The following is a 14380-nucleotide window of genomic DNA, read 5'->3' on the forward strand; positions in this document are numbered from 1 at the left end:
GTAGCCTAGTGGGGGATGCCCCTTTCTCTTTCTTGCAACCTCTCTCCCACAGAAGGGATGTTGCGAGCATGTCTTTGTTTTATCGTTATTTTCATGGCAAGTGCTCGTCTGAGCTCAAATCTCTAGTCCCCCCTTGCCAATCTTTCACGAAAAAACACCCGTCAAGTTGAAACCACTGTCAGTAATTTTCCCCACTCTTTATCTGTGCCTAAATCAAAACATAGATTCCATGATCAAAGCTTTTTTTCTTAGAAATGCACGCCTGTGGAACTCTCTTCTGTTTGCCTGTTTCTCACCTGACTACAACTTGGATGTCTTCAAGTCCAACATAAATAAATTCCTGATAAACCGCCCCCTTAAGTAAGACACTTTATCAAATCTCCAATACTAACGATTACTGCGATATTATCCCATTGATTACTGTACACGAAATAACCCTTATCCTCGAGTGGCCTCCTGACTTTGATAAATGGTGACTTCCATGTAAAAAAAATAATAAATAAAATAGAATAAAAAATAATAAAAACTATTTCTGAATTTCTACTTTACAGCTCTGTTCTTTATTATCATTTATCGTAAGCTCTACTGTCTTCCGTGAATGTATTGAGCTTTTAATTTGGTTGGGATTAAAATATTAAATAACTATATTTATATTTAGTTTTGGTATTTGTTTTTTTCTTGATTAGTAAATTCCCCCTCAAAGCGTTTCTATATACACACACACACACACACACACACATAGTATATGCACGCTGCCTGTGCATGCGTGAGTCTGTAAAACCAACTGATGTATAAAAACGTGTTTAATTCAATAAAGCTCAGTAAATCGGCTGCATTGATTTAAAGTAAGGCTTGAGTCTCTTTCTACTTGAAGGGAAGAAATTAGAGCCAAGTACTTTTCAATTAATCCACATAAACAAGTTTTTATTTCGACTACATCTGTGAAGACGTCAGTTATTATCGTTGATGGAAAGAAGTGGGGGCGTTTTCTGTTGGTTCCTTTTTCGCATGGATTTATCACATTCCTTTCTTTTAAACATAAAATCACACTCATCCACATATATCTATATGTATCTGTAAAGTTTTAAACTTTTAAATTTATATAAACGTATTTTTAGGCTCAAGTTCTTCATTGGAAAACTTCTTTGCTTGTGAGTCAATCTCTTATAACCTCTGCGCCAATCTTAAAAATATTGCAGCGATCATCAGTTCTTTACCATGAAAAAGCGTTTTGTTAATTTAAAAACAATGAAGTATTTAGTCACATAGCTCTCCAGCAGTGTTGATCAAACACAACCTCATTAAAACACAGAAAAACAAATATTCCGACTTTTGGGTCTAGTTTTTGTACGTATACGTAATAGGCAACATACGGTTGGGTTTCTTTAGTTCTCTCCCGCTGACCTACAAAATGTGACAGAGCAGCCCGGTCGGCAATTCCCGGCGAGTGCGCCTCAGATGATTAGTAATGAAATAACCCATTCTCAAAGATAGAAGGTAAAGCATGAGAGGATAACCCTCCTAAAACTACACAGAACTAAACTCCCACCACAAAATCAACAATGACCGGATCATTATTGAAATGGTATAATCTGTTGGTGAAAAAATAAACGCTTTTCTACCTTCGAATTTTTTTTATATATGTGTGTATGTATGCATATATATGCATGTATTTATGTGCATATATATGTATGTATATATGTACATGTATGTGTATACATATATACATACACACATATATACATGTATGTGTATACATACACACACATCAGTTTATTTAAAGCTTCTTTTGTATGACATAATCACGTTGACCCACCGGTCCCCGTCAGATCACCTAAGTTAAGCAACGTTGAGCCTGGCTAGTACCAGATGGGTAACCATTTGGGAATTCTAGTCGCTGTGTGTGCTTTCCGCTTATCTCGGCATTGTTTCCAGTCGTCCTGAACCTCCACTTGCCACTGGTATTCAACAATCTCGACTCAGGAGAGGTGTGGTTGGAGATTGCGAAACTCTGGCCACAAAAAATTCATGTGCAGGAACCCTACGAGGAGGAATCAATAGTCTGTCAAGACTGAAGGAGCCTCTTTTTATGTATGTATGTATGTATGTATGTATGTGTGTGTGTAGGTAGGGATGTATATATATATATGTATATATATATATATATATGTGTATGTGCGTGTAGGTATGTATATATATATATATATATATCTATATATAGGTGTGTGTGTATGTGCGTGTAGGTATATATATATATATCTATATATATATAGGTGTGTGTGTATGTGCGTGTAGGTATATATATATATATATATATATATGTATGTGTGTGTGTATAAGTACGTATATATAGGTGTGTGTATGTGCGTGTAGGTATATATATATATATGTGTGTGTGTATAAGTACGTATATATATAGGTGTGTGTGTAGGTATATATATATATGTGTGTGTGTTTGTGTAAGTACGTATATATATATGTGTGTAAGTACGTATATATATATATATATGTGTGTAGGTATGTACATATATATATGTGTGAGTGTGTAGTTATGTATAGATTTGTGTGGATATATGTGTAAATATGTATATATATATGTGTGTATGTATGTGTGTATATATATATATATATATAACGCTGAACGTCTGTGGGTGTGTCTGGTCACGAACAGGCTCCTATATAGTTGACTATTATAGAAAACTGATTACATATAATGATAGAAGATGTATCAAGACACAGGAATGGGTATGTTTGATCTGACATAATGATGATTCATTAAAATTGCGGGGTCTGCATTCGCGCCTGGTTCACAAAGTAAGGAAATAAAAACTTTAAAAAATTTTAAAAACGGTTACTGGTGTTTTTGATATAGAAGTACATAATAGTTTGATAATATGCTTTAACTTAAGTAGGGATGGTATAATAAAATGGTGGGCTCTGCGTTCGCGCCTGGCCTCCATAGAATAGAAAGAGGCACAAGACTTTTCATATCTATCTGCGTAAGTATACTTTGATAATTATGTTTCAGTTTGAAGAAATATGGTATAATAAAATTATGGGGTGTTCGTTCGCGCCTGACCTCCATAGAATGGAAATATGTCACAAAGTTTAACAAGGTTTTTTAATATAGATCCACAGAATATTGTGATAAGTGTTTCAGTGTGGACATGTATGGTATAATAAATTATGGAGTTTATCTATTTTATTTTTACTTTCATCATATTTTGCTTTGGTTTTGATACCCTCAAATTCGAAGCTATCTCTTTACAACCCTTCCTTTTCGTAACCTATAATACTTTCATAAATCAGAGTCAAGTTTTTGTAGGCTGTTTTTGAACACAGTCAACGACGGGTACTTTTGCTAGTGTATATATATATATATATATATATAATATATATGAGGTATGCACCTGAATATATATATATATCTATAATTTTATAGATCTAAATTTATTTTGTTTATGTTTCGTAACATGAAATATTTGGGGTAAAACACTTAAACAAAAATACTTCCCCTCACATATTTAGCAATAAATGCTTTTAAAATATAAGGCTATTTAAAATTGAATACATATCGAAAATTACATGAAAATCTTACCATTATTTGAGTTTTGCTAGATTTTTTAAAACACGGGTGTGTTTACGTCTACGAAATAATCACTACATCGTTTTAAAGCGTCGATAATGTAAACTTTAGTTTGGTTTCGCATTTTCATTAATTTCTATACGCTATACATTTTTAAAAAAATATTACTAGTTTATTTAAAGCTTCTTCGTTTGAATAGCATAAAAGTTATTGTGATAATATTAAATTAAATTACAGTTAGATGGCTTTAAATATATGGAGAGTTAAATCTGTGTCCCGCGTTGGGGGTACTTGTTGAGCATTAAATAAAGTGTTTCGTTCGAAATTCTGTGCAAATTCTCTAGTTCGGAGTGAAGCAACCGAAGAAGGTCAGATGATATAACGAGCGAAATTTTGTTAAACTAGCCCAAGATGAAAACAGTAGTCCGAAGAATCCTAATAATAAAAACAATTAATCCTCATATAAATATTTGGAAAATATGTTAATGTCAATTTATTTGTTTTGACAACCAATTTGTTATTGACAAACATTTCATTTTTTTTCTTTCAGACATTTTCAGATGTTTTGATTATCTTTATTTCATGTTTTATTTTTATTCACAAAACGTAGCCATTTTGTGTTTTATTTCTGTCCCAAATGCCACTGTATGAAAACCCTAACATTTTAACTGATAAAATTATACATCTGGTGACAGATGGAGCGACTCATGGGTCAGAGTATAATTATTGCGCTCAAACATATGTTGATGGAAAGATGCCTTGGTATAAACCTCGATCTTTCGTGGATTAACTGAGAAGGCGAAAGGGTAATCATATAATTTACTGACAACATATTATCTACGACTTTGCAAGGAAGTTAGACACCAGCTCAGTTATGGGTGTGTGAAGCCAGAAAGCAAGGATAAGACGACATTGACTTACGAAAAAGGTGTAAGGATGACCTAGGCTTTAAATAAGCAACTAACCCTTTTTCAAAAAGAAGGTAAAGTTTGATAGAGACTTAAATAAAAAAAAGGCATACACCATCCCGACAGCAACAAGGCTACTGTTAGACTATTAGACTTGATAAATATAAGATCATGTTAAGAAGGAAAGTCATAATTCAATGACTGCCAAGTATTGGCGCTTTGGCAGGTCATCAAATCTTATCCAGTTATTTCCCCGAAGTTAAATGTTCTTAGCTTGCTTGCTTCTGGTGGATTTCCCAAACAATATGTGGGTCTTGAATGAATGCTATTGAAACGTTTCATTCGTAAACGTTTTGTATTAAATAGAAAGCTATTTATATGCTTTTTTTTTTATTTTTTTGTGGGTTTATTTCTAAATATCTTTAAGTTATATATACATTAAGAAACTATCAATACAGCGGAAATGAAATGTTTACCTGATACAATCAAAGGTAAACTTCAATCAATAATAACATGTATATATTAACTCCGCGGAATAAGGACTTTGCAAAGTATTGTTTTTTTTTGTTGTTTTGTTTTTGTTTTTTGCGTATTCTGTCGAATTAAAAATAATTGTAAATGTTATTTTACAGTTTTGAAGTATTTTCTTTTCTCTTATTCATAATATTATTTTGTATTCCTGCACGTCACCAATTGGAAACGAATAATGAAAAGTTATAAGCTTTTATACTTTTCGTATTCTTTTTTTAGACATTTCCATATACACACACACACACACACATATATATATATATATATATATATTAGTTACCGTGAATTAAAAAGACGCTTATCAAACTTAGTAATAAAATTTACTTCTTTTTGTTTTATTGCTTTTCAAGACTACTATATGAGAATTGAAACATATACATTAAAATATATCAATTAAATGATTTGTACGATCTCTTCGGGGCACTTATATATATATATATATATATATATATATATATATATATATATATATATATATATTATTACATTTTCACCCCAAACAAGGCACATTGCCACTTTCCTGTAGGGTGCTACTATCAGGGGAAGCAACTACTGGGACACTATGTTGGGATTTGGGCAGTAAGACGTCGGTTCACGTTACACTTGAACTTCTGCATGTCAGTACAGTTAGGGAAGCAGGAACCTGAAATGGAATTCCAGAGTCTAGCGGTTCTGGGGAAGAAACTACTGGAGTAAAAAGATATTTTACATCTAGGGATCTCTACTGTGTGGGGGTGAGATTTAGCTGCCTGTCGGGTTTGTCGAGGGTGTCTACGTCGTGGGGGCCCAAGTGTCTGCAGTTCGTCAGAGCATTCACCATTAAAATACTTGTAGAACAGGCAGAGGGATGCAACGCTTCGTCGATGGGACAGAGGCTGAAGCTTAGATGCCAGTTCAGGGCCTATCAGATTGGCGACTCTCTTTTGAACCTTGTCTAGGAGCAAGAGACTAGTAGCAGTTGCACCAGCCCAAATTTGACAACAATACTCCATACATGGGAGAATGGTGGCCGTATATATATATATATATATATATATATATATATATATATATATATATATATATATATATATATATATATATATATATAAAGAGAGAGGGGGGATATCAAGAATTAAAAATGAAGTTTACAAGTCAAAATCCTTTATAAATTTAGAGCGAATATAAATATTAATAAAGTAATTCTAACCAAAATAGAAAATTTAAAAACTGTAAATTATAATTTACAAGAATTTATTGTTGGACAGAATTTTCAATAACTTTATATGCATATTTCTTATTTTGAGTATCTTGTCGAACAATAAATACTTGTAAATTATAATTTACAGTTTTACCTTATATAAATATATAAGAAAACCACTAGATTCTCCATGTATATAATATATATGAAGAAATTTGCATATAATATATATATAGAAATATGTATGTATATAGTATATATAGAGAAATATGTATATATATATAATATATAGAGAGAAATATATATATAATATATAGAGAGAAATATATATATAATATATAGAGAGAAATATATATATAATATATAGAGAGAAATATATATATAATATATAGAGAGAAATATATATATAATATATATAGAGAAATATATATATAATATATATAGAGAAATATGTATATATATATAATATATAGAGAGAAATATGTATATATATATATAATATATAGAGAGAAATATGTATATATATATATAATATATATAGAGAAATATGTATATATATATATAATATATATAGAGAAATATGTATATATATAATATATATAGAGAAATATGTATATATATATATATAATATATATAGAGAAATATGTATATATATAATATATATAGAGAAATATGTATATATATAATATATATATAGAAATATGTATATATATAATATATATAGAGAAATATGTATATATATAATATATATAGAGAAATATGTATATATATAATATATAGAGAGAAATATGTATATATATAATATATATAGAGAAATATGTATATATATAATATATATAGAGAAATATGTATATATATATAATATATATAGAGAAATATATATATAATATATAGAGAGAAATATGTATATATATAATATATAGAGAGAAATATGTATATATATAATATATAGAGAGAAATATGTATATATATAATATATATAGAGAAATATGTATATATATAATATATAGAGAGAAATATGTATATATATAATATATATAGAGAAATATGTATATATATAATATATATAGAGAAATATGTATATATATAATATATATAGAGAAATATGTATATATATATAATATATATAGAGAAATATGTATATATATAATATATATAGAGAAATATGTATATATATATAATATATATAGAGAAATATGTATATATATATAATATATATAGAGAAATATGTATATATATATAATATATATAGAGAAATATGTATATATATATAATATATATAGAGAAATATGTATATATATATAATATATATAGAGAAATATGTATATATATATAATATATATAGAGAAATATGTATATATATATAATATATAGAGAGAAATATGTATATATATATAATATATAGAGAGAAAAATGTATATATATATAATATATATAGAGAAATATGTATATATATATAATATATATAGAGAAATATGTATATATATATATAATATATATAGAGAAATATGTATATATATAATATATATAGAGAAATATGTATATATATATATAATATATATAGAGAAATATGTATATATATATATAATATATATAGAGAAATATGTATATATATATATAATATATATAGAGAAATATGTATATATATATATAATATATATAGAGAAATATGTATATATATATATAATATATATAGAGAAATATGTATATATATATATAATATATATAGAGAAATATGTATATATATATATAATATATATAGAGAAATATGTATATATATATATAATATATATAGAGAAATATGTATATATATATATAATATATATAGAGAAATATGTATATATATATATAATATATATAGAGAAATATGTATATATATATATAATATATATAGAGAAATATGTATATATATATATAATATATATAGAGAAATATGTATATATATATATATAATATATATAGAGAAATATGTATATATATAATATATATAGAGAAATATGTATATATATAATATATATAGAGAAATATGTATATATATAATATATATAGAGAAATATGTATATATATAATATATATAGAGAAATATGTATATATATATATATAATATATATAGAGAAATATGTATATATATATATATAATATATATAGAGAAATATGTATATATATATATAATATATAGAGAGAAATATGTATATATATATATAATATATATAGAGAAATATATATATATATAATATATATAGAGAAATATGTATATATATAATATATATAGAGAAATATGTATATATATAATATATATAGAGAAATATAATATATATAGAGAAATATGTATATATATAATATATATAGAGAAATATAATATATATAGAGAAATATGTATATATATAATATATATAGAGAAATATAATATATATAGAGAAATATGTATATATATAATATATATAGAGAAATATGTATATATATATATATATATAATATATATAGAGAAATATGTATATATATAATATATATAGAGAAATATGTATATATATATATATATATAATATATATAGAGAAATATGTATATATATAATATATATAGAGAAATATGTATATATATATATATATAATATATATAGAGAAATATGTATATATATAATATATATAGAGAAATATGTATATATATAATATATAGAGAGAAATATGTATATATATAATATATATAGAGAAATATGTATATATATATAATATATATAGAGAAATATATATATAATATATATAGAGAAATATGTATATATATAATATATAGAGAGAAATATGTATATATATAATATATATAGAGAAATATGTATATATATATAATATATATAGAGAAATATGTATATATATATAATATATATAGAGAAATATGTATATATATATAATATATATAGAGAAATATGTATATATATATAATATATATAGAGAAATATGTATATATATATAATATATAGAGAGAAATATGTATATATATATAATATATAGAGAGAAATATGTATATATATATATAATATATAGAGAGAAATATGTATATATATATAATATATAGAGAGAAATATGTATATATATATATAATATATATAGAGAAATATGTATATATATATATAATATATATAGAGATATATGTATATATATATATAATATATATAGAGATATATGTATATATATATATAATATATATAGAGATATATGTATATATATATATAATATATATAGAGAAATATGTATATATATATATAATATATATAGAGAAATATGTATATATATATATAATATATATAGAGAAATATGTATATATATATATAATATATATAGAGAAATATGTATATATATATATAATATATATAGAGAAATATGTATATATATATATAATATATATAGAGAAATATGTATATATATATAATATATATATAGAGAAATATGTATATATATATATAATATATATAGAGAAATATGTATATATATATATAATATATATAGAGAAATATGTATATATATATATAATATATATAGAGAAATATGTATATATATATATAATATATATAGAGAAATATGTATATATATATATAATATATATAGAGAAATATGTATATATATATATAATATATATAGAGAAATATGTATATATATAATATATATCGAGAAATATGTATATATATATATATAATATATATATAGAGAAATATGTATATATATATATATATATAATATATAGAGAGAAATATGTATATATATAATATATATAGAGAAATATATATATATATAATATATATATATAATATATATAGAGAAATATGTATATATATAATATATATAGAGAAATATGTATATATAGAGAGAAATATGTATATGTATAATATATATAGAAATATATATATATATATATATATATATATATATATATATATATATATATATATATATATATATATATATAGAGAGAGAGAGAGAGAGAAATATCTAAGAAAACCACTAGGTTCTCCATGTATTTCTAGTGGTCTCCTTGGTAGTGTTAAAGCCCCTCAGTGTTTCCATCCCTTTAAATACGGGGCAGGCATTTTCTGTGGTGCCGAATTCGTCAATCTATAATGTTTTTCCAAAATTCCACCCAGACAATATCTGTGTTCTTTTGTTTAAGCACGTTCTATATTTCTAGTTGTGTTTCTTAAGTTATCAGTTGATTACCGCGCAGCAGTATATATATTTTTTTTATTTCGATTGTCTTTTATGTATTGTTTTGTACCATGTAAATGCTACCCTTTTTTCATAATTTTTCAGGTTGTTTTTTTTTTTTTTTTTTTTTTTTTCAGTGTTTTTTTTTTTTTTTTCAAGGTTTTTTTTTTCTGAAGTGTTCCGAGTACTGCTACGATTATTTATGTTACGTTATTATTGTTGTTGTTATTGTGTTTGTTATTATTATTATTATTATTATTTATTTTATTATCATCACATTTACGAAACTAACATTCAAAATAATAAACATTGACTGTGGCTATTTTTCTAGTCCAACACCATCGCAAGTTTTCATCCTGAAGATGGGAGAAGACGTTCTGTAAGCGCGCAAGACACTCAACGAAGCACGTTAAACGTGGTTCTACGCAACCCAAGCTCCCCACAGGTTATTAATCAGGTCAGCTATGAACGGTAACGTGGGGCACACTCTCGAGGTACACCGGACTTCATTGATTCTTTAAACAATCTAGTGGCAATAATTGTTATGTTTTAGTACATTAGGTGTATCAATGCATATGTTTAAGATTAAACTCAGATGTTCGAATAAGGTGGTTATTGCATTTTGACCATATTTCGGGGTAGTATACAATTATCAAGTTACTAGTTTGGTCACCCGACGTTGCCCGGGATTGAATGATGATCAACGAATGTTTCACACCTCTTTTCTTTTTGTCATCGAAATCGGTGAAATCGACTATTTTCAATCAAATCGCGATTGGTGGGTTTCTACTGCAATGCCAAGACAACAGAGATACAAACCTTTAATCAGGTTGACACAATTGCAGTGAAAGCACTCGATAAGACTCTGTTCAAGGTTGTCGCGAACTTCTACTACCTTGCAGCATGGTCAGAGAGCAGTGAAAAAAATTTGGAGGTGAGAAAAATCACTAGCATGGAGTGTATGTCACGAGTTGAGGAAGATATGGTCATCTACTCTCTCAGAAAAGTTGAAAGTAAGACTGTTTGTTGCCACAGTAGAAACAGTCCTTCTCTATGGTGCAGATGCGCTGAAAAAGAGATTGGGCCGCTGTTACACGCGAATGCTCAGGATGGTCCTCAATACATCATGGAAGAGGCGCGCAGCAAACCAGCAGCTTTATGGTGATCTACCACCAGTATCACTAAAAGTACACCAGAGAAGGATGAGAGTAGCATGAGACACAGCGAAAACGAAACCAGCAACCTATGATTATTTCACAATATATTTTAGTCTACATTGCACTGTAGAGAACCTACTGTGGAGTTTATTTTAATATATATATATATAATGGCTTAAATTCAAGTTTAAAATGAGAAAGCCAAGTATCATAGTGCAAATTTGTTCTAAGCAGAAACATTAATTTCGGACGCGCCCCTGTCAAATCAAAGAGCCTACTGTTGATTTTACATCTCGAGCCTTTCGGCTTGTGTGGACATAAAACTTCTCAAATGCATTTGACATTAGACTGTGTAAGATAGAAACTTCGATCCAAATCGCCTGTTCCTTATTTCATCGGATTGTTTCGATTATCGATACTTATCGAAGATATTCCTATACAAACCCTATCTAAGAATATTGCCAGGTGCATGGAGTTTCTTCCTGTGTAATTTCATAAAAATCGGCTCAGCCGTTTTCGAGCCCATAGGGAACGAACTCAAAGACACACAATATAATAGAAGATATATATAGAGAGATAGATGGACAATATTTCTTATTGATTTTTCCTCATTTCTTCTCGTCTATTTTTTTCTTTAAGTAAAAACTTTTACAATACGGAAGAACTAGCGGGAACTGTGGAAATTCCACAGGGAACTCATTCATATGTAATATATTGATGTTACAGAGGTTCAGTGCAAACGGAGACACTCTGATATTATTGTAGCTTTTTTTTTGTTAAAACTGAAAAAGTATTTATATAAGCTAGCACGAACGTCCGGCAAAACCCGGCCGTAAAGTACGCTTAAATATGATATTTTAATTCTGGCAGATTTCGTATATATTATTAGAGTAAATGTACTATCGATTTTTATGTTATAAAGTTGCGATTTCCAAAAATTAAAAAAATATATATCCATATGACTTGGGCGCATTACCTTGAATCGAAACCGAAAAAAAATATGAAAAAAATATATGTATATATAACTTGAGTTCCTTCAGCCATAACCGAAACTAAAACGTAGGAAGAATTCTTGATTAAATTATTTATTTAAAAAATAATAGATTACTGGAGTGCCATTAGCTATAATCGAAACCGAAACCAAAACTTATGAAGAATTCTTGATAAAATTCTTTATAAAAAATAGATGACTGAAGTGCCATTAGCTATAATCGAAACCAAAACTTAAGAATTCCTGGTAAAGTTAATTATGACCAGAAACAATTAAACGACCCGGATGTATGCGTGACACAGAAAATAACACACACGCTATCGTGTTAATATATAGATTATTACCCCGAAATATCATTTGTAATTATAAATGCCAATTAGCCTCTTGTTATCGAGCATTATTACTAATATATGCATTAACACGTTTTCATAACAATTATTATCATAAGCTCTATTTAAACCTATTAGTTCATAGCATTTTATGATTGAGTGTGGTTTATAGAAGCCAAAATTCAATCTCATTTCTGGTATTTTATAAAGAAACTCAACACTCCAAAACGTAAAGTTACAAATATATTTGCAGATGGCGTTTGTTGGAAAAGATTACATAATTTGTATCATTCGAAGTATTCAGACTACTGTCCCTGTCTTGATTGTCATTCTCATAACGTTTCGGTCGATGTAACCTCTGATCTTGTTCGGGTGTATCTTGTTGAATTCGAGAATTGCTATGTCGAACTCGGAAATCTGTACCAGATTCCGAACAAAACCGGTTATTTAATCCACTGGCTCCATGTGTTAATGACCAAACCATGACACGTACGGATATTGACGAATCACGTGCCAAGTTAGTGTTACCTCAGCATTTAAGCCATGGTGTAAGCGTGGTGTCACGGAATGAAATGCATATACAGGCATCAAGATCGAAAGAAAAAGGGGGGAATGGAAAAAGGGAAAAACGTGTCACGATTCGAAAGGTCGTTGGATAAACACGGGAGTTTTCTCTTTCTCCTATCTCTTCGAAAGTCAGCCGGTCGGCACGTGGGTCTTAGAGAGAATTACTGCAACACAACGGCAGTCTACAGCTAAAAGCAAAGGACTGATATCTGACTAGGAGAGCAAACTTATTGTGTTGTGTTATAAATACGTGTCGGTGACTGACGTGTGAAACCGAAAGAAAGAAATAACTTTTTTCTGTTTCCTAATAAAAAGTTCGTGTCAAAGTTTTCATTGCTAAGCGAGTCTCTACATCCAACGCACGGTCCATTTTTAAAAGTATTAACGACGTTAAAGCACGTTCTCGTTCCGTCAGCCATGACAGAATAGAAGCATTAAGTAATTCGCAAATTATTTTAATGCTTAAGACTTCTACACGATGCTGGCTGGCGAAATTAGAACATGCTATCCCCTTGACTAAAATAAGGGAGTCCGTTCGAAATCACGTACAAATTCAAATATAAATATTCCCGTTCGACAAGATACACCTGAAGAAGGCCGGAGTTTACATCGACCGAAAAGTTTTAAAAATAACACTCAGGATGCGGATAAACAAAATAACCCTTATCACAAACATTCAGAAACAGTAATATTGCATTAAAGTTTGAGATAATATTCAAAATTGAGGGTTCAAAAATCATTTATCAAATTATTCAATAAAAATAGTGACGTCATCATTCTTTGGAATATGAGTAATCAATTTAAGAATATGGAGTCTGACTCAACCGGTGGACCAACGTTATGTGATGCAACACTACCCTTCATACATGCAATGGTCTTGATCCCTCCGATTGCTATTTATTTTTGATATCCTTTCTTGATCTTTCTTACTTTGAGCCA

At 27.6% G+C, this 14380-nt stretch overlaps 1 protein-coding gene across 19 annotated transcripts in view; it reads left to right on the forward strand.

Moving 5' to 3' along the window:
• Window positions 1–14380, forward strand: part of LOC145297783 (FH1/FH2 domain-containing protein 3-like) — a 760653-nt gene that overhangs the window by 56956 nt on the left and 689317 nt on the right. For 8 of the 19 annotated variants that reach the window (XM_080144067.1, XM_080144064.1, XM_080144046.1 and 5 more), the window contains exon 2: window positions 10729–10854. The exons of 5 other annotated variants lie outside the window; for them this stretch is intronic. In XM_080144067.1, the coding sequence (XP_080000193.1) occupies window positions 10729–10854 (126 nt within the window). The remainder of the gene's footprint in view (window positions 1–10728; window positions 10855–14380) is intronic. 6 more of the 19 variants (XM_080144043.1, XM_080144045.1, XM_080144048.1 and 3 more) reach the window with 1 other exon arrangement.

The sequence above is a fragment of the Euprymna scolopes genome, chromosome 18 (genome assembly GCF_053919585.1).
Source record: "Euprymna scolopes isolate OS-2025 chromosome 18, ASM5391958v1, whole genome shotgun sequence".
NCBI classification, from domain to species: domain Eukaryota; kingdom Metazoa; phylum Mollusca; class Cephalopoda; order Sepiida; family Sepiolidae; genus Euprymna; species Euprymna scolopes.